The 24183-nt window shown below is 46.6% G+C and overlaps 1 protein-coding gene across 3 annotated transcripts in view; it reads right to left on the reverse strand.

Annotated features, from left to right (window-relative positions):
- Nucleotides 1-23885, reverse strand: part of LOC140703866 (uncharacterized) — a 38298-nt gene extending 14413 nt beyond the window's left edge. Inside the window, exons 1-4 of one of the 3 annotated variants that reach the window (XM_078387005.1) lie at nucleotides 23715-23885; nucleotides 21778-21867; nucleotides 16287-16356; nucleotides 11356-13877 (exon numbers count right to left, since the gene is read on the reverse strand). In XM_078387005.1, the coding sequence (XP_078243131.1) occupies nucleotides 11557-13563 (2007 nt within the window). In that variant the 5' untranslated portion in view covers nucleotides 13564-13877; nucleotides 16287-16356; nucleotides 21778-21867; nucleotides 23715-23885 and the 3' untranslated portion in view covers nucleotides 11356-11556. Of the gene's footprint in view, nucleotides 1-11355; nucleotides 13878-16286; nucleotides 16357-21777; nucleotides 21868-23714 lie in introns of those variants that run through there. The other 2 variants (XM_078387010.1, XM_078387004.1) reach the window with 2 other exon arrangements.
- Nucleotides 23886-24183: the final 298 nt, after the last annotated feature.

Consider the following 24183-nt stretch of genomic DNA (forward strand, 5'->3'; position numbering starts at 1 on the left):
ATCTTCCCCTCTTCCCCAAGGAGGGTTCTTCCTCACCCACCCACCCAAACACACACACCTACCTTCCTTCTGACTTACGGGGTGCAGGCAATACAGGGGAGATAACAGAGGGAAGGATTGCAGCCAGTCAGGCAGAAAGGATGATCACCGTCAGTCCCCCCCTCCCGCGCCATGACCCCAGAGGTCTGAGGCAGGGAGTCCCAAAGGAAAACAGCGCCAGGAAGGGAGGAGGTCCCACACAGTCCTTTTCCCACCTCCCTTTCGGGGTTTGGCTGAGATTCTCTGGTGGTGCAGAAATGGCCGAGCCCTGCTGGGAAGGGGAGCCCAAAAAGCGCCCAGGAGAGATGAAGCCTGAAAGGAGGAGCGGAGAGAGAGAGGGAAGGAAGGAACAGCAAGGGATGCAAAGGCAAAGGTCACGGCCTTCAGACCATCCGCATTGACAAGTCAGCCCTGCAGCGTGGAAGCTTTTGGGTTCTGAACATTGCAACGTCTACCCACGTGGCCCCTGCTTGTTCCACCAAACCAAGTGCTCACGCTAGGTATCCCCACGGGCAGACACCTATCCTGACGCGCCCCTCACGGGCCCTCAGGTGATTTCACGAGGCCCCACAGCACCTTCCCTCCCTTTTACGCTGCCGCCAGTTGAGACCCTCTGTCAACACCCTTCAATTATGAAGAATGAGGTCCAAGCTGTGGATCAAGATGAACTGGTGTCAGCATCACGTCTAACGAGGAACTTTAACCAGCACTCCTGGTTAGCCAGCGATTTCTGAAAAGATGGTTGTTGTGGGGTTTTGGGGCTTCTTGGCCGTGTTCTGAAGGTGTTTTTTCCTAACGTTTCGCCAGAGTTAGAAGAGTTAGAGTTAGAAGAGTTGAGATTCAGGGCTTGTAAAAGTTACTACTGAGAACCACAACCTCCTGAACCCCCCAGCTAGGAGATTTGGGCACCTTGCCTTCCATAAATGGAAATTGTTCTGTGCTCTGCTGAGAAAGTTGGACAGCATCTGCCATCAATCTGCTTCACAGCTCCTTTTCGCTCTTCCTGAAAATGCAGAGTCTCCACGTGGGATTGCTTCTCGGTCACCTCCTGCCTCCAACCCCTTCTCGCCTGCCCTGAAGAGTTAAAAGTCTTAAATGGCAGGACCTTCAGAGGGAAGGGAGGAGGGAGGACCCAGAGGATTCCTCCTGAAAGGGTCTGATGATGTTAAGGAGTCAAGGTGGACATCCAATCTTGGGAAGGATTTTTAAAAGACCGTCCATGTTAACTAAATCAATGGCCTTTAGTGGCTGTCGTCGTTCCCTACATTTCTCTTCCAACTGTCTGAGGGAAAATACCATGTCAGTGGTAGATCTATTAGCTCGAAATCCACACTGTGATTCTGGATAGACTCTGTCTGCAAGCCCCTGTAGTCTCTTCAGTACAACATGGGCAAGCAGCTTCTCTACAAGGCAACAAAAAAGAGGAAAGTGTGAAGCTCAACAAAACTTGGCTCCCAGCTCTCAAAAATACAGCGTGTAAAAGGTCAACGAACTCTACCCAGCCACAAGGACAGGGGATCAGTTCATTGTATTTAAAATCACCACAAAACCCTGCAGAAGGCTTAGTGAGGTAAATCTTGACCCAGATTATAATTAACATACAAAGGTTCCTCAGTTTCCTTTTTTTTCCCTTAGTGATGATCACTTGGAGTTACAGTGGGGTCTTGACTTAAGAACGGCTCGAGTTAAGAAGATTTTGACTTAAGAACCACTCTCATAGGAAAATATTGACTTGACTTGCATACTTAGATTTGAGTTAAGAACTGAAAAAAAAAACACGTGGGAGACAGGGAAAGTGCAAAATGTGAACTTTCAGTTAACTGTTGGCCAGTGAAAAGGGTGCCTGTCTGCTTCCTCACTCCTCCCAGCGTTTAGAGAGTGGATTGGGAGACAGTCTTCGGACTGCCTGGTACTGTACTGCCTGGTCTGTATTTTCCCTGCCTTCCCTGAACCTTTCTTGACCTAAGAAAAAAAGAAACAAAATATCCCCCTCTAGTGGTCGAAGGCAGAATAGCAGCTTCCCATTAGTTTCTATGGACGGAAAAGAGCAGATATGGATTAAATGGTTTTCAATGCATTCCCATGGGAAATGCAGATTTGACCTGAGAACTTTTTGACTTGAGAACCGCCTTCCAATATGGATTAAGTTCTCAAGTCAAGACCCCACTGTACTGTGCTAATTTCCCCATGTTACTTTCGTTTCGTTCGTTTAGTCGTTTAGTCGTGTCCGACTCTTCGTGACCCCATGGACCAGAGCACGCCAGGCCCTCCTATCTTCTACTGCCTCCCAGAGTTGTGTCAAATTCATGTTGGTTGCTTCGCAGACACTGTCCAGCCATCTCATCCTTGGTCGTCCCCTTCTCCTCTTGCCATCACACTTTCCCAACATCAGGGTCTTTTCCAGGGAGTCTTTTCTTCTCATTAGATGGCCAAAGTACTGGAGCCTCAGCTTCAGGATCTGTCCTTCCAGTGAGCACTCAAGGTTGATTTCCTTTAGAATTGATAGGTTTGTTCTCCTTGCAGTCCAGGGGATTCTCAAGAGTCTCCTCCAGCACCACAATTCAAAGGCATCAATTCGTCGGCGGTCTGCTTTCTTTATGGTCCAGCTCTCACTTCCGTACATCACGACAGGAAAAACCATAGCTTTGACTATTCAGACTTTTGTTGGCAAGGTGATGTCTCTGCTTTTTAACATGCTGTCAAGATTTGTCATCGCTTTCCTCCCAAGAAGCAGGCGTCTTTTAATTTCGTGGCTGCTGTCTCCATCTGCAGTGATCATGGAGTCCTTCAGAGCCATATATTTATTGCTATTAATATAAATATTATCAGCAGAATGTTTAAAAAGATCTTGGTTGTTTTAATCAGGTAACAATGCCTAATTTCTGCCACAGGAAGATCTTGCTCTCTGCTCTCAGCTTGTGTAGGGAGTTCAGCCTGGGTTGCCATGGCGCCTAACTCCTCCCTCTGAGGGGTAACTTGATCTTGCTGTAAACAGTATACAGCTTTCGGCCTAGTCAAATTTCCCTTTTGTGGCACAATTTCTTTGTTTTTACCACACTGGGTTGCAATGTGTCCCTTTTCCCCACAAAGAAAACAAGTTCTAAAGTTCATTTGATCATTACCAGAGCTCTTAATTCCTTTTCCCTCCAAATTCTGGTTTCTGATCTGGTTAGATTCTGAGGGCTTCCCTCCAAAATGGCCCCCAACCTTCTGTTGGTTCTTAAAAAACCCTCTGGGATTTTTATTTGTGTCCTCCCAAGTTTTCCTCACCACGTTTCCCTCAGAAAAGATTGGTTTTCTAATATGGGAAATAAAATCAGCGGCCTCCCCCGCCCCCTGCAAGTTTCGGGGTTTCTTGTCCCTGATTAGATACCTCAGTTCTCCAGGTAGGAGTGAATAAAACTGCTCGAGACCAGTTATGTTTTTAAGATCTTGTACTGTCTCAACTCCCTCCTGTAAAAGCCATTTATCCAGATATCTGGTCAAGTTTGCCCCCAACCGAGAGTATGACTCTTCAGGTTTCTTGGTCAGAGCCCTGAACTTCTGTCTCAAATGCTCAGCATTGATGCCATATCGAGCAAAAACTAGCTTTTTATACTCATCATAGTCTTTTATTCCACAGGGATCTCTGCGTAAATGTCTGCGAGGCCTCCACTAATTTGAGACCTCATCACCATCATGCATTCAGATCCCCTCACTTCAAAATCCTGACACGCTCTCTCAAACATAATCATGAAGAATTCAGGGTCATCCCCCTTTCTAAATACTGGGAATCTTTTAAGGTCTGCTTTGGACAGATGTCTCTCCTCAGCATTAGATCTGCCATCGTTGTTATTGTTATTATTTGCTTGAGCCGCCAGCTCTAGCCTTCTAATCTCAAATGCCATTCTCTCTTTCTCTGGTTCTCTTTCCTCAGATCTGGCCTTCATCTCCATTTCTCTCTGTCTAATTTCTAGTTGTCTTTCCTCAGATCTGGGCTTCCTCTCCATTTCTAAAGCAATTTTTTGTTGCTCCATTTCTAAGGCCATTTTTCTTTCTCTCTGTCTTTCTTCCTTTTCTATCTCCATTTGTTTCAACCTGAATTCATATGTTTGAGCTTGCTCCAATTTCCATTTTCTGAATTCAATCGAGTCCTCCCCCCCTGGAAGTCTCCCTTTCTTGATCTGAGGTGACAAACCCAGACCTACTGGGATCTGCCACACAGTTACACTAAGCTGCCACCAACCATTCCCTATAAGAAGTCACACAGACCAGGGATGGATTTTTAAACAATAAAAAGAATAAGGTTTATTTAAATACACACACAGGGTAAATAAACAATCAGGTGAATAAAATAAAGTAACGTGGCTTAGTTTCACTCATACATACACACAGTTTGGTTCACACAGAACCCTTAACTTGAAGCACAGACCCTGAACCTATCAGTTCTGGCTAACCAACAGACACCTGAACCTATCAGGTTGGTACTCTGACACACAGAAGTACCCTGTCTGACACTCAGACTCCCACAACAGCTTCTTCTTCCCAGCTGCTGCTTCGTCACACCCAGTGTCTCTTAGCATCTCATAGTTTCACCACACACGCATCACATATATACACAGTACAGCCCCTCCTCCTGATGTCCCGCCTTCCCCTCTCCATAGGATGGAACTTTCCCTCCAAACCCATGACAGACAGGTAACATCAGTGCTGTATGTAACACCTCCCCTCTTTATAAGTTGTTTTGTAGGGGGAAAGCTAAGGTGCTTTTCCCCAAAAAACAACCTGGATAAAACACACCACAACAGTTATACATTCAATACCATACTTACTTATATTTACATTCTAAGTTAAACCATAGCAATTAGGCATTTAAACATTTACCATCTACATTACATCAATTTACCTTTATTCATACAAACCAAGTTAAAACCAGGTACATTTAACTTTTTGTCAACATTATATACACATAGTCCATGTTCTTTCGCCGTCTTCATTCTTCAGGTCTTCTTGATAAGGCGTCAGCAACACAGTTCACTGACCCTCCGACCACCTTCACTTCAAAGTCATAGTCCTGTAGGTTTAAAGCCCACCTCATAAGTTTGCTATTGTGGGTTTTCATTGTCTTTAACCATTGCAATGGTGAATGGTCAGTACACAGAATAAAATGTCTTCCCCAGATGTAAGGCTTGGCCTTCTGGATCGCGTAGACTATGGCCAAACACTCCTTCTCCACGGTTGCCAAATGTCTCTCACCTTTTTGAAGTTTCCTACTCAGGTAGGACACTGGATGCTGGTCACCATTCTCATCCTCCTGGCACAGAACTGCTCCTACCCCGCTGTTAGACGCATCGGTGTAGATGATGAACTCCCGGTCGAAGTCTGGAGCACGCAGGACAGGATAGTTGATTAACGCCTCCTTCAACCTCTGGAACGCCGCCTCACAGTCGCTGGTCCACGGGATGCGGTCATCAGCCTTCTTCCTCGTCAGATCGGTCAGCGGAGCCGCAATCTCGCTAAACCTCGGGATGAACTTTCTGTAGTAGCCCACCAACCCAAGAAATGATTTGACTTTTTTCTTGGTGTTGGGTCTAGGCCAATCACGAACAGCTTCTATTTTGGCCTCCAGGGGTTTTATCATTCCTCCCCCTACCATGTGACCCAAGTATTTTATTTCTGGGCTACCCAGCTGACACTTGCTGGCCTTTACTGTTAGCCCTGCTGCACTTAACCTCTTCAGCACTAACTCCAGGTGTATCAGGTGATCTTCCCAGGTATTACTGAAGATCCCTATGTCGTCAATGTAGGCCACTGTAAAGTCACTGAGCCCTACCAAGGTCTGGTCCATCAGCCTTTGGAATGTGGCTGGTGCATTTCTGAGACCAAAGCTCAGGACTCGAAACTCATAGAGACCAAAAGGGCTGCAAAAGGCAGTCTTTTCTTGATCCCTGGGATCAATTCTTAATTGCCAATATCCCTTTACCAGGTCCAATGATGAGATGAACCGACAACCCCCTATGGTTTCAATCAGGTTGTCTAGCCTGGGCATTGGGTAGGCATCAGGAGTGGTTACACGGTTTAATTTCCTGTAATCGACACAAAACCTAATGCTCCCATCAGGCTTGTCCACAAGGACTATCGGAGAGGACCAAGGACTAGAAGAGGGGACGATTATGTTCTCCCTCAGCATTTCGTCCAGCTCCTTCCGCACCTTGTCCCTATAGGGTCCCGTTACTCGGTATGGGGATACTGCCTGCGGGGGTGCATCCCCTGTGTGGATCTGATGCATCACTCCCTTCACTATCCCCGGCTTGTTGGAAAACACCTGTTGATATTTACTAAGCAGCATTTTTAGTTCTTGCTGCTGGTCTTGGGTGAGTGCAGGACTGATCTTTACCTCCTCTGGGTTGTATTTTACTTCCCCTCTACCCTCCCAGAAGGGTAATTCAGCTTCCTCACTCTCAGCTGCTTTTATCGCGAATAAAACCCTCTGTTCCCCTCTGTAGTAGGGTTTTAGGGCATTCACATGAACCACCCTCCTTGCTTGGTTCTCCTCCTGCTCTATTAGGTAGTTCAGGTCTGACATCTTGGAAATGACCCTATATGGTCCTGCCCATTTGAGCTGCAGTTTATTCTCTCTGCAGGGCCTAAGCCAAAGCACTTCCTCCCCTGGGTCAAAGTGCCTCTCTCTAGCTTTTTGGTCATACCATGTTTTCTGCCTGACCTTCTGAGCTTGCAGGTTTTCTGCTGCCAGCTCTAGATTTCTCCTTAGGTCATTCATCAAGGTGTCTATGTATGTCACAACGTCTTGTGGGTCATCCTGGGTGATCTGCTCCCAATTTTGTTTGATCAAATCAAGGGGCCCTTTCACCCTTCTCCCAAATAAAAGTTCAAATGGACTGAACCCGGTACTGGCTTGTGGCGCTGATCGATAAGCAAACAACAGGGATTGCAGCTTCTGGTCCCAATTGTTTGGATTCTCTGCCAAGTAAGCCCTAATCATGCGCATTAGAGTCCCATTGAACTTCTCAGTTAACCCATTACTTTCAGGATGATAGGCAGTGGTTTCCTTGTGCTTAATTCCACAGATTTGCCATAAGCGTTTCATGAGCTTTGACGTGAACGATGCGCCCAAATCTGTGATTATCTCTGAGGCAAATCCCATCCTGGACATATACCCCACCAAAGCATCGGCCACTGTGTTAGTTTCAATGTTAGTCAAGGGTATGGCTTCAGGATACCTTGTGGCATGGTCCACAATTGTTAGAATGAACCTGTTCCCCCTCTTTGTGGCCTTGGGCAAAGGTCCCACAATATCCACCCCTATGCATTTGAATGGAGTGTCAATCACAGGCAAAGGGCACAACTTTGCTTTGGTCCTGTCGCGGTTATTCCCCTGCCTTTGACACACATCACATTGTTTACAGAACTCCCTGATCTGCTTCCCTATGTCAGGCCAGTAAAAATTCTGTGTGATTCTCTGCTGTGTTTTGTTCACTCCTAAGTGCGCAGCAAACATGTCAGAGTGCCCCCTTTGTAAGATCATGGGGCGATACTTTTCAGGTACCACCAGCTGACTTCTGATCCCATCTCCCCCTTTTGAGATATTCCTCAGGGTTTCTCTATATAAAATCCCCTTTTTCTCCAGAAATCTCACTGGGGTTTCAGGTGTTAGCTGAGCGTCAGTCACCTGTTCAAAACACTTTTGGAGAGTGGCGTCTGCCTTTTGCTGCTGTCCAAATCTGCGGTCTGTGGTCAAGGTTTCCACCACAGCTTCTGAACTCCCCTCTGCTTCCGTCTCTGGCTCATCATTACCCCCCTGAACTGTCCCCGTGGTGGCTTGTGAGCGTGTAATCACTAGCACCCGTTTCACATGTTCAGCCAGGTCATTTCCCACGAGCACGGCTGCTGGCAGAGTCGATGAAATCGCTAGCCGCCAATCTCCCCTCCAGCCTTGAAAGTTGACAGGTACCTCTGCTACTGGCAGAGAGATTACCTGCCCCTCAATCCCTGCCACCTTCATGCTCTCATTTGGGATTATAAACTCCCTAGGAATAATATCCGGATGGCACAGGGTTACCTGGGAACAAGTGTCCCGCAGCCCCCTATACTGACGGTCAAGTATTCCTACGTCCACCCCGGCTGTCTCAAACAATTGAGAATCTGTTTTCACCAGCAAGCAGCGCTTTACCTCTATAAGAGGACCATTTTCCTCAGCCTGATCAGCAGAGGTAGCTGTTCCAGACTGAGTAGCCATGGCAACAGGCTCCCTCAGTGACACTGAGCCTTGCTCTTTCTGGACACAGAACACAGCTTTTGGCTTGGTCCCACTAGCATTCTGAGGCACCATTCCTTTTAGCTGCTTTAATTTCTCACACTCTGAGATTAGATGACCCTTTCCCTGACAGAAATAACATTTTCTGGTGTATTTTGATTCTCTCTCATCTTGTTTTGGTTTTCCCTCCAAAATCTGAGGTCTTAGTTTCATGTCTGAGGGCTTCCCTTCACCATGGGCCCCTCCCCCTTGCTGGCTTTTCCCTGGTCCCTGAGAGTACTTGCTGTAGGTTTCTTTGGGTTTACCTACAGATTTCCCCTCACCCAAGGGCTTTCTTATTTGGGAAATAAAATCTGCGATCTCTGCGGCTTCTGCCACAGACCTCGGTTTCCTTTCCCTCACCTGGAATTTCAATTCCCCATGCAGGACTGAATAGAACTGTTCCAGGGCTATCAAATCTTTAAGCTGCTCATAGGTCTCTGTCCCCTCCTGCGATAGCCATTTCTCAAGCAGCCTCACCAATTGGGCCCCCACTTGGGTAAAAGTCTGCTCTGGCTTCTTGGTGAGGGACCTGAATCTTTGTCTCAGCTGTTCCGCATTTATCCCATGTCTTGCAAACACCAGTTTTTTAAACTCTGCAAAATCTTTCATCAGTTCCTCAGGCATCTCGGCATAAACCTCAGCCAGGCTACCACTGATTAAAGATCGCATGATGGTCATCTTCTCAGTTTCCCTCACTGAGAAGTCCACAAACGCTCTTTCCACTAAGGAAAAGAACACCTCAGGACAATCTCCCTTGTGGTACACAGGGAATTTCTTCAGGTCAGCTTTAGACAGTTGGCCTCCCTCAGAATCCCTATTGTTATTATTGTTCTGGTTCATCAGTTCCAATTTTTTTAATTCAAAGGCCATTCTTTCTTTTTCCAGAGCAATTTTCTCTCTCTCCCTCTCCATTTCCATTCTCTCTCTCTCTAATCTTTCTTCTCTTTCCAATCTCTCTATTTCAAATTGCCGTTGTTTCTCTCTTTCCCTTTCTTCTCTTTCCCTTTCCTCCATTTCAAATTGCCTCATCCTCAGTTCATGCTGTTGGGCTATGAGCAATTTTCTAAGTTCTGGGTTCTGCTCTCCTGTGCTGTCACCCTGCACTGAGCCAAATTCATCCTCAGAACCTTGGTCAATCTGGGGGTCTTTCACTTCACTCATTTCGGCCATCTGGCTTCGAGTCAAGGGCATAATCCCCCCTCAGAACAGGCTGCTTTAAAAAGTCAAGCCTCAAAATAAAACGACCACTTTTTTCCTTTTTGCCTCAGAACCAGCTCTCCCTAGAGATTGCTGCTGTTCTTCAGCACTAACTTGCAACAGTATCGAGTCAGAGCCTACCCCCCTCTGCTGAGCCTCTCAGCTGGCAAGCTAGATCACTGTTACTACGCAGTTTTGCCTCAGCTTTTTTCCCGCCAAAACTAGGCTACCTCAGAGCACCCTAATCTAAGTCTCCCCAGTTGGCACGTTCTTCTACTAGCGCACCTCCCCGTGAGGTACACCTAGAAGATTACCTACGCGCCTCAGACTGTCCCTGACTAGACTCCCCTTGCTCTGGGCACACTTGCCAAGGCTTTGCTGGACCACTGGACAACTGGACCAGTCGTATCCCACACGCTGGACACCAATCAATGTGACAAACCCAGACCTACTGGGATCTGCCACACAGTTACACTAAGCTGCCACCAACCATTCCCTATAGGAAGTCACACAGACCAGGGATGGATTTTTAAACAATAAAAAGAATAAGGTTTATTTAAATACACACACAGGGTAAATAAACAATCAGGTGAATAAAATAAAGTAACGTGGCTTAGTTTCACTCATACATACACACAGTTTGGTTCACACAGAACCCTTAACTTGAAGCACAGACCCTGAACCTATCAGTTCTGGCTAACCAACAGACACCTGAACCTATCAGGTTGGTACTCTGACACACAGAAGTACCCTGTCTGACACTCAGACTCCCACAACAGCTTCTTCTTCCCAGCTGCTGCTTCGTCACACCCAGTGTCTCTTAGCATCTCATAGTTTCACCACACACGCATCACATATATACACAGTACAGCCCCTCCTCCTGATGTCCCGCCTTCCCCTCTCCATAGGATGGAACTTTCCCTCCAAACCCATGACAGACAGGTAACATCAGTGCTGTATGTAACATCCTCCCCTCCTGGAAGTCTCCCTTTCTTGATCTGAGGTAAATTCTTCCCCAGATTCTACACTCTCTTGATCTGAGCCCACTGCCATCTCAGCAGGCACTCTTTCAGACTTCTTTCCACGTGTGGAAGGCATGTTAGGCTTCTTAATCAATTTTCAAGCCTCAATTTAAAAGTACACTTTTTCCTTTCAGTGAGAGTCTGTGTTATAACGTTGCTTCCCCAGCACTCATCCACTGGTAAGCTACTGTTACTGTGTCTAGGCCTCTGCCTTCCAGCTAGGCCTTTCACAAAAGACAGAGTTTCACTCCCTGCCTCAGGCACCAAATAACCCTAAATGACAGCTTCAACTTTTCCCGGTTTCAGCTGACTTGAGCCCCCCTCAGCTTATCTGCCCTTGGCCTTCACTTTGTCCCCTCAGAGATCTATCCCTTGAGCTCAGGACAAGCTAGCCACCCGGTCACAGATTCTGCTTGGGGTAAGCTCAATCCAGAAATGGTTTCCACAGAGCCTGTCCCTATCTTAGTTTCCTAATCTGAGTTTCAGAGCCTTCCCACTAAGCCTTCTCCCCTTGAGGAGGCTCTAGGAAGTTACCCACTCTTCTACTCAGATTCCCCAACTAAAGTATTCTTCTGCTCTGGGAACCTTTCTATTCCAAGGCGTTACTGGATCAAGCATGTATCCCACACGCTGGCACCAGTTTATTATTATTATTTATTTATTTGATTTATATCCCGCTCATCTGGTCAGCGAGCGTGCTGGAGCCTCTGTTATCTCAAGCCTCCAGGAGGTGCTCACTCTTCCACTCAGTTGCTGCCACCAATACCTCAGTTCAGTATCAAATATTGAAGAAGACAAGTGTTGCTTTGAAACTAAAATTTGTTTATTTGAACAATAAAATGAAATAGGTAAATCACCAGATGTTAATCAGTATCTTTCTCTCACTGACACACGGACCCTTCTCTCACTGACTTTTTGGCTCACAGGCCCACAGACTCACTAAGTCTCTCACACTAATCACACATCTCTCAAATCTCTCTCTCATACCCCACACACCCTTATTTATATCCCAGCGCCTCCCCCTTTAGCACCACCTTCCGTCCACTCATTGGCTGCTGTTCCACTGCTCAGCTGTGACGGACAGGTGAGGGCAGGGCTGAATGCTACACTTGCTGAATGTGTATTCAGATGATCATTACAATTGAAACTCTTTCCAGATTCCATGAATTTATAGGGTTTCTCCTCTATGTGAGTTCTTTGATGTGACCTAAGGCTATCACCCCGATTGAAGCTCTTTCCACATTCCATGTATTTATATGGTTCCTCTCCTGTATGGGTTCTTTGATGTGTATTTAGACGATCATTACGATTGAAACTCTTTCCACATTCCATGCATTTGTAGGGTTTCTCCTCTGTGTGAGTTCTTTGATGTGACCTAAGGGTATTGCTCCTACTGAAGCTCTTTCCACATTCCATGCATTTATATGGTTTCTCCCCAGAGTGAGTCCTTTGATGTGACCTAAGGTCACCACTCTGACTGAAGCCCTTTCCACATTCCATGCATTTATATGGTTTCTCCCCTGTGTGAGTTCTTTGATGTGACTTAAGGTCACCACTACGCTTGAAACACTTTCCACATTCTATGCATTTATATGGTTTCTCCCCTGTATAGGTTCTTTGATGTAACCTAAGGTCCAAACTCTGATTGGAGCTCTCTCCACATTCCATGTATTTATATGGTTTCTCCCCTGTGTGAGTTCTTTGATGTGACCTAAGGTTACCACTTCGACTGAAGCTCTTTCCACATCCCACACATTTATATGGTTTCTCCCCTGTATGAGACCTTTGATGTAACCTGAGGTAATCACTCCGATTGAAGCTCTTTCCACATTCCATGCATTTATAGGGTGTCTCCCCAGTGTGAGCTCTTTTATGTGAATCAAGGTGACTACTCTGACGAAAACTCTTTCCACACTCCATGCATTTATATGGTTTCTCTCCTGTGTGAGTTCTTTGATGTAACCTAAGGGCACCACTCTGACTGAAGCTCTTTCCACATTCCATGCATTTATATGGTTTCTCTCCTGTGTGAGTTCTATGATGTGACCTAAGGGTAGAGCTCCAACTGAAGTTCTTTCCACACTTCATGCATTTATATGGTTTCTCCCCAGTGTGAGCTCTTTTATGTGCACCAAGGTGTCTATTCTGACAAAAACTCTTTCCACACTCCATGCATTTATATGGTTTCTCCACTGCGTGTGTTCTTTGATGTGACATAAGTTCACCACTCTGACTGAAGCTCTTTCCACATTCCATGCATTTATATGGTTTCTCCCCTGTGTGAGTTCTTTGATGTGACCTAAGGCCATCACTCCAACTGAAGCTCTTTCCACATTCCATGCATTTATATGGTGTCTCCCCTGTGTGCGTTCTTTGGTGTGACTTAAGGTCACCTCTCCGACTGAAGCTCTTTCCACATTCCATGCATTTATATGGTTTCTCCCCTGTGTGAGTTCTTTGATGTGACCTAAGGCCATCACTCCGATTGAAGCTCTTTCCACATTCCATGCATTTATATGGTGTCTCCCCTGTGTGAGTTCTTTGATGTGACCTAAGGTGACCACTTTGACTGAAGCTCTTTCCACATTCCACACATTTATATGGTTTCTCTCCTGTGTGAGTTCTTTGATGTGACCTAAGTCTATCACTCTGACTGAAGCTTTTTCCACATTCCATGCATTTATATGGTGTCTCTCCTGTGTGAGTTCTTTGATGTGACCTAAGGTGACCACTTTGACTGAAGCTCTTTCCACATTCCACACATTTATATAGTTTCTCCCCTGTGTGAGTTCTTTGATGTGACCTAAGGTGACCACTTTGACTGAAGCTCTTTCCACATTCCACACATTTGTATGGTTTCTCCCCTGTATGGGTTCTTTGATGTGAACTCAGAGTACTCCTTTGGCTGAATCTCTTTCCACACGGGAGGCATTTATACTCCTTCACCCCTCTGAGGGGTTCTTCACCTGACAAATTATTGTTCATATTCATGTTCTTTATATGCTCCATTCATTGATTTAATTTTTCTTTTGGGTAGACCTAGCCATGTCTATTGATATCAGAAGTTCATTTGGATGCTTTTCTGCCCGTGATGCACCTTCTCCTTCCTTTTCCTTGACGTTTTTCCCAAACGTCCAGAGTTTGTAAAAGTTAGCACTCTTTGAAATTTTTAGATGTACTCTTCCGTGTCATTGGTTGGCTTCCATTCTGTCTTTCTATCTCCTTTTCGGTGTCTAACTGTGTTCTTTTCCTGCTTCACACTGGGTTCTTGTCCCTGTCCAAATAACTGAAGAAACAGAATTCTGGTTGTCCTGGTATGTAATCTAATTAAAGAAAAAGATGAAAATATCACAGAACAGATTAAGAACATGCAGAAATGGTTCACGTATTCTTAATAATAGAACCATGGAATAATTTAGTTGGAAGAGGCCTATAGAGCAGTACAACAGTGGAACCATTTACTTCGGGAGTTGGTGACTACTCCAACACTGGAGGCATTCAAGAAAAACTTGGCTTATCACCTGACAGATATGGTTTCATTGTATTCCTCCGTTGAGCAGAGGGTTGGACTTGATAGCCTTTTAGGCCCCTTCCAACTTCACTTTTCTATGATTCTGTGATTCTATAGGGTCATTCATATCCCCTCTCCAGGAATCACAATTAACATATATCAGCAGTATGGTTGTCTTAATTTTCACCTTTCCAAGATAGTGATTTCATGATAAGACAGCTGTATTGCTTAAGAGTTTTTCCTAATATTCAATAAAAACCAAAGTTTCTCTAATATGTTTCATGCATTTTGGGAATGATTAAGAACTGATCCAGTCCTTCCTCTTTCAAGTACAGTGGTACCTCGCAATATGATGACCCACTAAACGACGAATCTTCATAACAATGACTTTTTGCAATCACTATATCGATTCGCAAAACAGTCATTCCAATGGGGGATTTTTGCTGGAGGTCGATTAGGTCCATGCTTCGCAAACTGTCCGCAAGACGACGATTTTTACAGCTTCGCAAAATGGGTGTTTTCCAGACCCATGCTTCGCAGGGCAGCCATTTTTACAGTTGATCAGCGTTCGCAAAATGGCTTCCTTATGGGCGATCTTCGCTGGACAATGAGGTATTTTCCCCATTGGAATGCATTAAATGGGTTTCAATGCATTCCAATGGGGAAACTGTTTTTGCTAGACAATGTTTTCACTTAACAGCGATTTCAGGGGAACGAATTATTGTCGTTGTGCGGGGCGCCACTGTATTTGAAAACTGCTATCAGATCTCTCCTCAGTCTTCTTTACTCAAGGCTAAACATGCCCAGTTCTTGCAGTCTCTCCTCATAGGGCTTGGTTTCCAGTCCCCTAATCATCCTTCTTTTGTTTCTCTGAACCTGTTCTAGTTTGTCAGCATCCTTTCAAAAGATGAAGCCTAGCTTGGAGAGGAGTTTTGGAGTTGTATGTCATCACTATGTGGACTGTGGGGGTGCCATTCCCAACATTGCTAAGCCACATGGGTGTTCTAGTGACAGAAAACTCTCCTAGCATCCTGTGGCTGCTCCTGAGGGAAGAAACTGCCATCATTCCTCCTCTTTCTCATTATCATAGAGAGCTTGGCATAGAGGCCTTTACTTAGGTCAATCAGAGGGCTTGATTAATTGCCTTTTTCCAGACCAACCCTAATAACATGATGTAACCATTGTCCTATCTGGACCCTGTCTACTACAGTGGGGTCTCGACTTACGAACTTAATCCATATTGGAAGGCAGTTTGTAAGTCGAAAAGTTCTTAGGTTGAATCTGCATTTCCCATAGAAATGCATTGAAAACCATTTAATCTGTATCTGCTCTTTTCCGTCCATAGAAACTAATGGGAAGCTGCTATTCCGCCTTCTGCCACTAGAGGGGGATATTTTTTCTTTTTTTCCCCTTAGGTTCAGGAAACGAGGAGGAAGGCAGGGAACAGTTTGCAAAGCACTTTAGAAATCTTTTTTTTCAACGAAGCCAATTTTAAATCATGTTTTAAAGCATGTTGTGCTGATTTTTTCAGCACAAAGACACATAGGCAGGCTTTTTAGGTGCTGAGCAAGCCTCCCGAAGCCTGTTCAGAGCCAGCCCATCAGCTGATAGGCGGGGAGAGGAGGGGGCAGGAGCGGGGGGGGAAAGCACAAAATGGCTGCCAGGCTCCCTTCTGGTGTGGGCTTTTAGCTGTTTCCTGCTCTTTTTCCTGCTGTTTGCGGGCTACCAAGGCCTGGTAAGTGACTTTCTTTTATTTATTTTTAAGTTTCTGAACTTTTTTTCCCCTCCAGAAGCCTCTAAGAGGAGAGAGGGGGCACTTTTTTTCCTGTCCGTAACTCGAGGGAAGTTCATATGTCGAGTCCTTATTTCCCCTATAGGGCGGGTTCGTAAGTTGAATTGTTCGCAAGTAGGGTCGTTCATAAGTCGAGACCCCACTGTATCTGTAATGCTGTCACTACTTGTGACCTTGTAATGTTAATAAAAGGACAGTCTTCTGGGGGCAGGGACTGAGAAGAAGACGACGTCTCATTCTGCTTCCTTGCTGAGTTACCCACCAGGAGTACTGCTGGCAGACATCCATCTGTGTGTGTGGCTGACTTCTTCAATCTATTGCTAAGAGACATTTTGCTATCCTATTATCTGGTGATCACCACAAAGGCCATCAGCCTATTGCCTGAACCCCAACAGCGGACGATACTGAACTCTGAACATTAACACTGACCATCAGCAGACTAGATGAGTCCAAATAAATTGCAAACGAATCCATCCAAGACACAGGTGTTGTCGGTCAGCTGAAAGGCAGATGAAAGAATGGAGACGTCTGAGCTGGCCATAGTCTCACATTACTTAGTTGCTTCCTGACTCAACAACTGTAACATGCGCTACATGAGGTTATCCTTGGTGAATTGTATGGAAATTCCAGAGGTTGAAAAATGCTAGTTTCAGATAGAAGCTTGGCCTGGTTACAGATAATATATAACTTAAAGCAGCTCCACTGGCTGCTGATCTATTTCCAAGCACAATTCAAGGTGTTAATTCTAACATACAAAGCCCAGATGACGGGCTCAAGCTACTTAAAATACTAATCTCCCATTGTGAGCCTATTTGGGTATTAAGATCATCACGAGAGACCTTTCTCATGATCCCTTTTTCACAGCCACATCTCACTACTGGCTCTGAATCACAACAGTTCCGATTTCATTCTCTCTTTTAGTATTATGGAGTCAATTAACCCTTATGTTCTAACTGGTTTCCACCCCTAGGGGTTAGAATTTGCACTTATCCCAATTAAATTTCATTCTGTTGTTCTCAGCCCCAGACTGAAATGTATCAAGATCATCTGAATTTTGTTTCTGTTTTCCAGGATGTTAGCTATTCCATCCAATTTTGTGTCATTTGCAAATCTGAAAATTATGGCTGCGCTCCCTCATCCAAGTCATATTAGGGCACCGGGCTCACCACTGAGACTTGTGGTCACCTCACTTGTTTCCTCTTCCCTGTTCAAGAAGCAGCCATTGATAAACACCCTCTGAGTACGATTCTGTAGCCAACGGTGTCTCCACTCACCATCCAACCCACACTGAGTTAGCATGCAAATCAAGATTTCATGGGGCACTTGATCAACAGCTTTGCTGAAATTAAGATATATTACATCTAGAGAAATGTTTCCAAACCTTTTTGGAATGGCCACTGTAACGTGGCTCAGCACTCTGATGTCACTGCCTACTCAGGCCTCTCAGAATGCCTACCCCATCACCTCACAAACTTGCTGCCACCAACCTTTCCTTTAAATCAAAAAGGACAAGGGTTTCTTTCAAAAACAAAACTGGTTTATTGATTACAAAATAAAAATAGGTAAATCACTGGAAGATAATCACGATGTTAATCACTTTCTTATATAATTAAACACATAGACTTTCCCTCACTGATACTCAGGCACGCAGGCCTCTAACACACCAGATCTCTCCAGATCTCACTCTAACTCTATCACTCTCTCAATCTTCCCCACACTCTCTTCACCCCCCTTTTTATACCAGCTCCTCCCCTTCAGTTCCACCCTCCGTCACACCATTGGCTGATGACTCACTGCCCAGCTGTGACGGACAGGTGAGGTCAAGGCTGCCTGTTACAGCCACCCTCTACAGTAATAGAGGGTGGCCTTTCAAAAATGGCTTTTAATGAGTAAAGAAAACACATGAAGAACAGAGTTGTCAAAATATAATTCTACCCTTATATTTAATGTCCTCTGAAGATGCCGGCCACAGAGACTGGCAAAACGTTAGGAAGAACAACCTTCAGAACACGACCAAAGAGCCCGAAAAACCCACAACAACCATTAGATCCCGGCAGTGAAAGCCTTTGCGAATACATTAAAAAGCTTTCTCACCTGTGACTTCTACGCTATTGTTCCGGTCATGCCATTTAAAATATGAAGGCTTTGCCCACCAACTAGAGCACATATAAGATGCAAGTTCCTCTTTTTGGGGGTGTCTTTGGAAGCTGACATGTTATAGGCAGATGGGCTGGATGGAACTTTCAAATGTTGAAGTTTGCAATACTGCCCTACCCAGAAAGAAACTCACTCCTTTTTTTTCACTCTGGGAGAGGTGAAAAGGGTCTTGGGAGTACTCACAGCTACGAAATTCCCCATTTCTTCACCGTCTCTTTGGTGCTAATGGTTGGGGAATGGGGTCAGAGGCACCTTAACTCTCTCGCCCTTCCCTCCTCAGTGAATGTAAGAGCAAGCGGTGGAAAGGAGCACTTCTCCTCCTGGGGAGTGTTCCTGCAGGCAGGCCAGGAGAGCCAAGGCACAGAGCACGGAGAAGCCAGGCAGAGGCTGAACTGCCAAACAAGTCTGGCCAGAAAGAGGAAAAATAGAGAGACAATCCAGAAATGGTTCCTTTTCTCATCTTTTTATAGGAACAAATTAAAGTTATGGAGTTTTTTTAATGCTATTGTGATATCTCTACAAACACAACATCCAAGCACGGGTACACAGAATATATTTTTGTATTAATATGCAGTCTCTGAACATTGTGGCCGAATCTGTGGCTGAAGAGTGTAGTTGTTTCTCTTTTCTGAACAGACACCTGTGTTTTCTTAAAGCTATGTAGCCAGCAGAAATTTTCCTTTACCTCATAAAAGTACATAACCGCTGGGAATACTCAACAAGCATAATTTCTGCCTGTTGTTCCCAATTTGTGATGGGGAACTGACTACTTTTCTGTAATTATGGGAATCGGCTGCAAAAATGATAAATAAATAATGGATCTTTTGAGCTGCATTCATAGGGGTGTTGGCTCCACATCACCTCACATCTTCCTTCCTTCCTACTCGGCAGTTGCTAGGCTTCCTATAGACTACAGTGTCCAGTTCTGCCCTTTGAGAAAGATGCTGGTCAATGGGAACAGGCTCAGAGGGGAGGGGGCAGTAAGGACGACTGAGGAGGAACTAAAAACTAAGCCCCAGGAGGAAAGACTGAACGAACTGGTCATGTTGAGCCTTCAGGAAAGAAGACTGAAGGGTGATATGAAGGCACCCTTCAAATACTTGAAATTCAGAGGGGCAGGATCTGTTCTCAGTCCTATTAGAGCGTAGGACTCTAATTAATGCACTCAGGGAGCCAGAATTCGATTGAGTACAGTGGTGTCTCGACTTACGACCATAGTCCATTCCAGAAGATGGAGGTAACTTGAAATGGTCATCAATCGAAGCACCATTTTCCACTGAAATGCATTGGAACACGATTAATCCAGTTTACACTGGGCGGCTCAAAATAAAGAATATAATAACAACATATAAGATAGTTATACCATCATTTACAGAGATTAATAATCATTCAAGATGGAAATCAGAAGATATTATGTGGTGTCTGGAGGGAAGGCCTGTCTGAATAGCCAAGTCTTAAGTTGGCTTTTGAAGCTGCCCAGCAAAGGGGCCAAGTGGATCTCAGAAGGGAGATTGTTCCACACAGACGGGGAGCCAATGCCGAGAAGGCCCGATTTCTTGTTTTTTCTTTCCGGACCTCCCTCGGCGTCAGGCTCCTCAGTCGCTCCTCCTGGCTAGAACGAGTGATACAAGTAGATCTAGGAGGGAGGAGGCGTTCCGCCAAGCATCGAGGTCGTAAACTGTTTAGGGCTTTGCATGTAATCATTAAAACTTTGAAATCAATGCAGAAGCGAACGGGCAGCCAATGCAAGGCGGCCAAAGTGGGATAAGTTGATGTTTTCTCACCCCACTAAGGAGTCTGGCCTCCGCATTCTGCACCATCTGAAGCTTCCGCATCAATCTCAAAGGCAGCCCCACGGAGACTGCATTACAGTAGTCAAATCTGGAGATTACAAGCGCATGGAGTGGTGAGTGCCCCAACATCAAGATAGGGATGCAGCCGGGCAAAGATGGACGGACCACTAATGCCACCTGAGTTTCCACGGTGAGCGCAGGGTCCAGATGTATCCCCAAACTGCGAACCTCACTCTTCGTGGTGGGAGTCACCCCCCAAAAGAGGGAGAGTTTCCCAAACCGCCCACCCTCAGGACCCCCATCTTGTCCGGGTACAGCCTCAGCCCATTTTCCTGCATCCATTGCAGAACAGCCTCCAGACAGCGCTTAAGGGACAGAACGGCATCCACTGTAGTTGGAGAAAAGGAGATGTAGAAGTGTGTGTCATCACCATACTGATGGCACGAAGCCCCATACCACCTGATGACCCCACCCAGCTGCCTCATGTAAATATTAGACAGCATTGGGGAGATTATCGAACTCTGCGGAACTCCACAATTGAGGCTCCACGGGGCCGAATCCCTCTCCCCAAGCTGCACTCTCTGAGGGCGGTCCTCCAAGAAGGATCGGAGCAAGGCAAACACCAGGCCACCAATTCCAAGCTCGGAGAGCCTCCTCAGGAGGATACCATGGTCGACAGTATCAAAGGCAGCTGAGATATTGAGGAGGATCAGCAGAGACGTTTTACCTCTGTCGACCTCCATTAATAGGTCATCCAACAGGGCGACCATTGCCGCTTCTCTACCATGGCGTGGCCTGAAGCCCGACTGGAATGGGTCCAGGGTATTTGTTTCATCCCAATGTGCCTGAAGCTGATCAGCCACCACCCTCTCCGCCACTTTACTAATGAAAGAAAGATTGGCAACGGGCCTATAATTGTCAATTTCATCCGCCAGCAAATTCTGTTTCTTCATAATGGGCTTAATGAGTGTCTCCTTGAGGGCAGGGGGAACCCTGCCCTCCAGGAAAGACCCATTAATTGTTGCTGTGGACCATTCAGTTGTTATAGGTCTGGCAGGTTTGCTTAGCCAGGCCGGGCAAGGGTCAAGGGATGAGGCGGTGGCCCGACAGTGGTCAAGCGCTTTGTCCACCATTTATGGCGTCAGTGGCCGAAAGAGATCAAAACCCATTGGGCAAGGTGGAGCACCGAACATCTCTGCTCGGTCCACTACATCCAAAAAAGGAGAAAGCTCCTGGATGATGGCCTCCACTTTAGATTTTTAAAATGCTGCAAACTGGTCAGGTGAGATACTAGGAGGAGGCCTATCACTTAGACCAATTCAGGATATTCTATCAGAAGTGTTGAAAGACTGTCCAATTCAAAAGGCAACTGAACGATGGGATATATTATAGAAATGGCTTGAGTCACCAGATAATGCTTGAATAAAGTGAAATTGAACTGGGAAGTCTTCTCTGAAGAATCAAGTCTTCAGCTTGTTCTTAAGAACTCCCAGCGAGGTAGCCAAGCAAATCTCAGGGGGAAAGATGTTCCAGAAGCAAGGGGCCACCACGGAGAAGGGCCGGTTTCTGGTTCTCTCCCTCCGGGCCTCTTTCGGGGTCAAGCTTCTCAGCCGCCCAGCCTGGCAAGATCGAGTGACAGGAGCCGAGCTAGGTGAGAACAGGTGTTTTGCCAGGTATTGAGATCCTAAAGTGTTTAGAGATTTATAGGTAAGCATTAACACCTTGAAGTCAATGCAGAAACAAATGAGCAACCAGTGTAAGGCCGCCAGAATGGGGGGAAATGTGATGATATTTTTTTCACCTCGGCTAATAGTCTGGTGGCCGTGTTCTGAACCATTTTAGTTTCTGCATCAATCTCAAGGGCAGCCCCGTGTAGAGTGTATTGAGCTGGTGATTGGGCTATATGACCTCAGAGATTCCTTCCAACACCATGATTGTATGCTACGAATAAAGAAAGACATCTTGCTTACCTTGAAAATGTTAAGAGGGATTTGGAACTGGGTTATTCCCTTTTGGTCCAGAGAGAAGTAAGAGGAGATCTGCTCACTTTCAACCCCTGCCTTGGAGAAAAGAAAATCGATCAGTGCGGAGGCACCTTGGATAACGCAAACAAAAGCCACTTCTTAATAGTGTGTGGCTTTGTAGTTTTCATGTCATGTGGAGATACATCTCTCTCTCTCTCTCTCTTCCTCCTTTGGAAATCAGGAAACGGAAAATGGAAAGGCAGCTAATGAAGAAACTATATAGAGGGAGGAGGGAACGACAAAGAAGAGGGAGGGGCCTCTCACAGACCCCGAGACAAAAAATTGGGTCATTCAAGTTAGCTGGCCTGGATGGCTGGAAGCAGAGAACAACACGCAGGGAAAGGAGGGATCCAGAAAAACGATTTGTGGGCTGTAGGTGAAGTTGTGCTGAGTGGGCAGGGACTGATCCAGCCAATTTGCCTGAAATCCAGGATATCTTTGAACAGGTCAATCCCTGCATGGCAATGGTGACCCCCATTTTGAACACTGCAAGGACTTCAAGAAACCTCCTACAAGTAGTAATTAGTGTCCTTGTTTACGATATAATGAGTAAGAATGGGATGTCTGATGGGTTGCATTTCTTCCCCCCTACCCTCAATTTCTGCTGGAGGAAGGAGAAGTCGGGAGTTTGGCAACACCTGGGGGGCTCCCTGACTCGTCTCATCCCCTTCCTGCAGGTATGAAAAGAACCTCACCTGCCGAGGCAGCCCCTCTGCAGCGCCCACAGTGCAGTCGGGCGGAGGAACCTGTGCCCCCATTTCCGAGGGAGCTTCATAAAAGACAACTACATCTTGGGACTCCTTCCTCCCTGAAGGTTTTTAAGCACCTCTGCCTCCCTAAATACTCCCTCCTCCTTTTCGTTCTTGTGGGAGATCTTTCCCCCTCTCCCAGCCACTTCAGGGGAGAAGCTGCTAAACTGGTCTTTGTCTCCTTGTGGAGGGATGTGTTTTGAGGGTAAAGATCACAGGGTATGTATGGAGGGAGGGGAATCGGGGAGCAGCTATAGGACTTGTTCAGGGCAGGGGGAGATATGGTGGGGGGAAAGCACTCATAGCCCCATGCAAGAGAGAAGGGGGAGGGAAAGGATATTGGTTGGCCCTAAACCGTCCCCAAACTTAAACAGCTCAGATAGCCTGGGTGACCAACCCTCTGGGTGGAAACTCTTGCTTCCAAACGCCAGGGGAGTCGAGGGTGCAAAAGAACTGCCTTCCGGGACTTGATCCTGGGTGATCTGGCCCATCTGGTTTGCATCACCAGAGATTCGGTGGGATGAGGCTGGGGGTCTCCCTCCCACCAAACTTTGTCCACCCAGGATCTCTGGGGTGCAGCAGGCAATCCCCAGGGGTGTGGGGGGGAGTTCTAATGATCTCTCGTGATGCTCTTCCCCTCACCTGGTGCCACATCCCGCACCCCCCCCCCCCCCATTTTCTGGATTTTGAAGCAGGAGCCCAGGTCTGTCCCAAATGGTCTCCACTCCCATTCAAGATGCAGGACACACTTCCAGCCTGGTTTCCTCGACTGGGGAGGATGTTGGCGATCTGGGTGTGGAGAGACTCCCGGGATGCCTTAGACGGACCTTCCCAAACTTTCGCCAATGCAGCCCCTTGAACCTTGAGAGGGAGGAGGCGAAACTCAGGGGAGACCCCAGTGACTTTCTCTCATCCCTTTTTTGCACTGACGGGTGGAGACAGCATGCAGGGGAGAGGTGGGGTCTCCTCGCAGGAAAACTCAGCAGGAGCGCCAGTCACCCACCCGGATGCCTTGCACGGAGGGGACACTGGGGGGAGTTTTATCTCTCTGCCCCTTGAGGGTGAGAGCTTAACCCCACCACCCAAACACCCCCACTCCTCCTCCCTTCACCCCCCCCACCGCAAAAGGCTCACCTCCTTCCAGGTCCTCCAGAGGCAGGAATCCACCGGGGACGCCGCCCTCCCAGCGCCTTCAACACTGACCATAGAGACAAAGGGGAGAAGGCACGGGGGGGGGGTGCTGGGGAGCGCCCCTGCCTTCCGCTTCCTTCGAGGAGAAGACGCTCTACCCCTTTCCTCCCTCCCTCCCTCTTCCCCCTCTGTCTTCAGCTTTCATAAGGATTGTGGGCGACTTGGAGGGGGGGCGAGGGAGGGGCTTCCAAACCCGTGGGTGTTTTTGCCAGGAGGCTGTTTCTATGGACGGGGCGGGGGGGGCACAAAAGAGAGATTAGGATGAATTCTAGGTTGGCGGACGCATGAAAGGACACACACGGACACACATAAAGAGAGCTGCTGCTTTTCTGAGAGGAGGCGGGGCGGGTGTCGTTTCTCACGTCCCCCCCCAACCCTTGGTTGCTTTCCCTGAACGCAGGAGAGAAACTCA

This window comes from Pogona vitticeps, chromosome 2 (assembly GCF_051106095.1).
Source record: "Pogona vitticeps strain Pit_001003342236 chromosome 2, PviZW2.1, whole genome shotgun sequence".
Taxonomy (NCBI): Eukaryota; Metazoa; Chordata; class Lepidosauria; order Squamata; family Agamidae; genus Pogona; species Pogona vitticeps.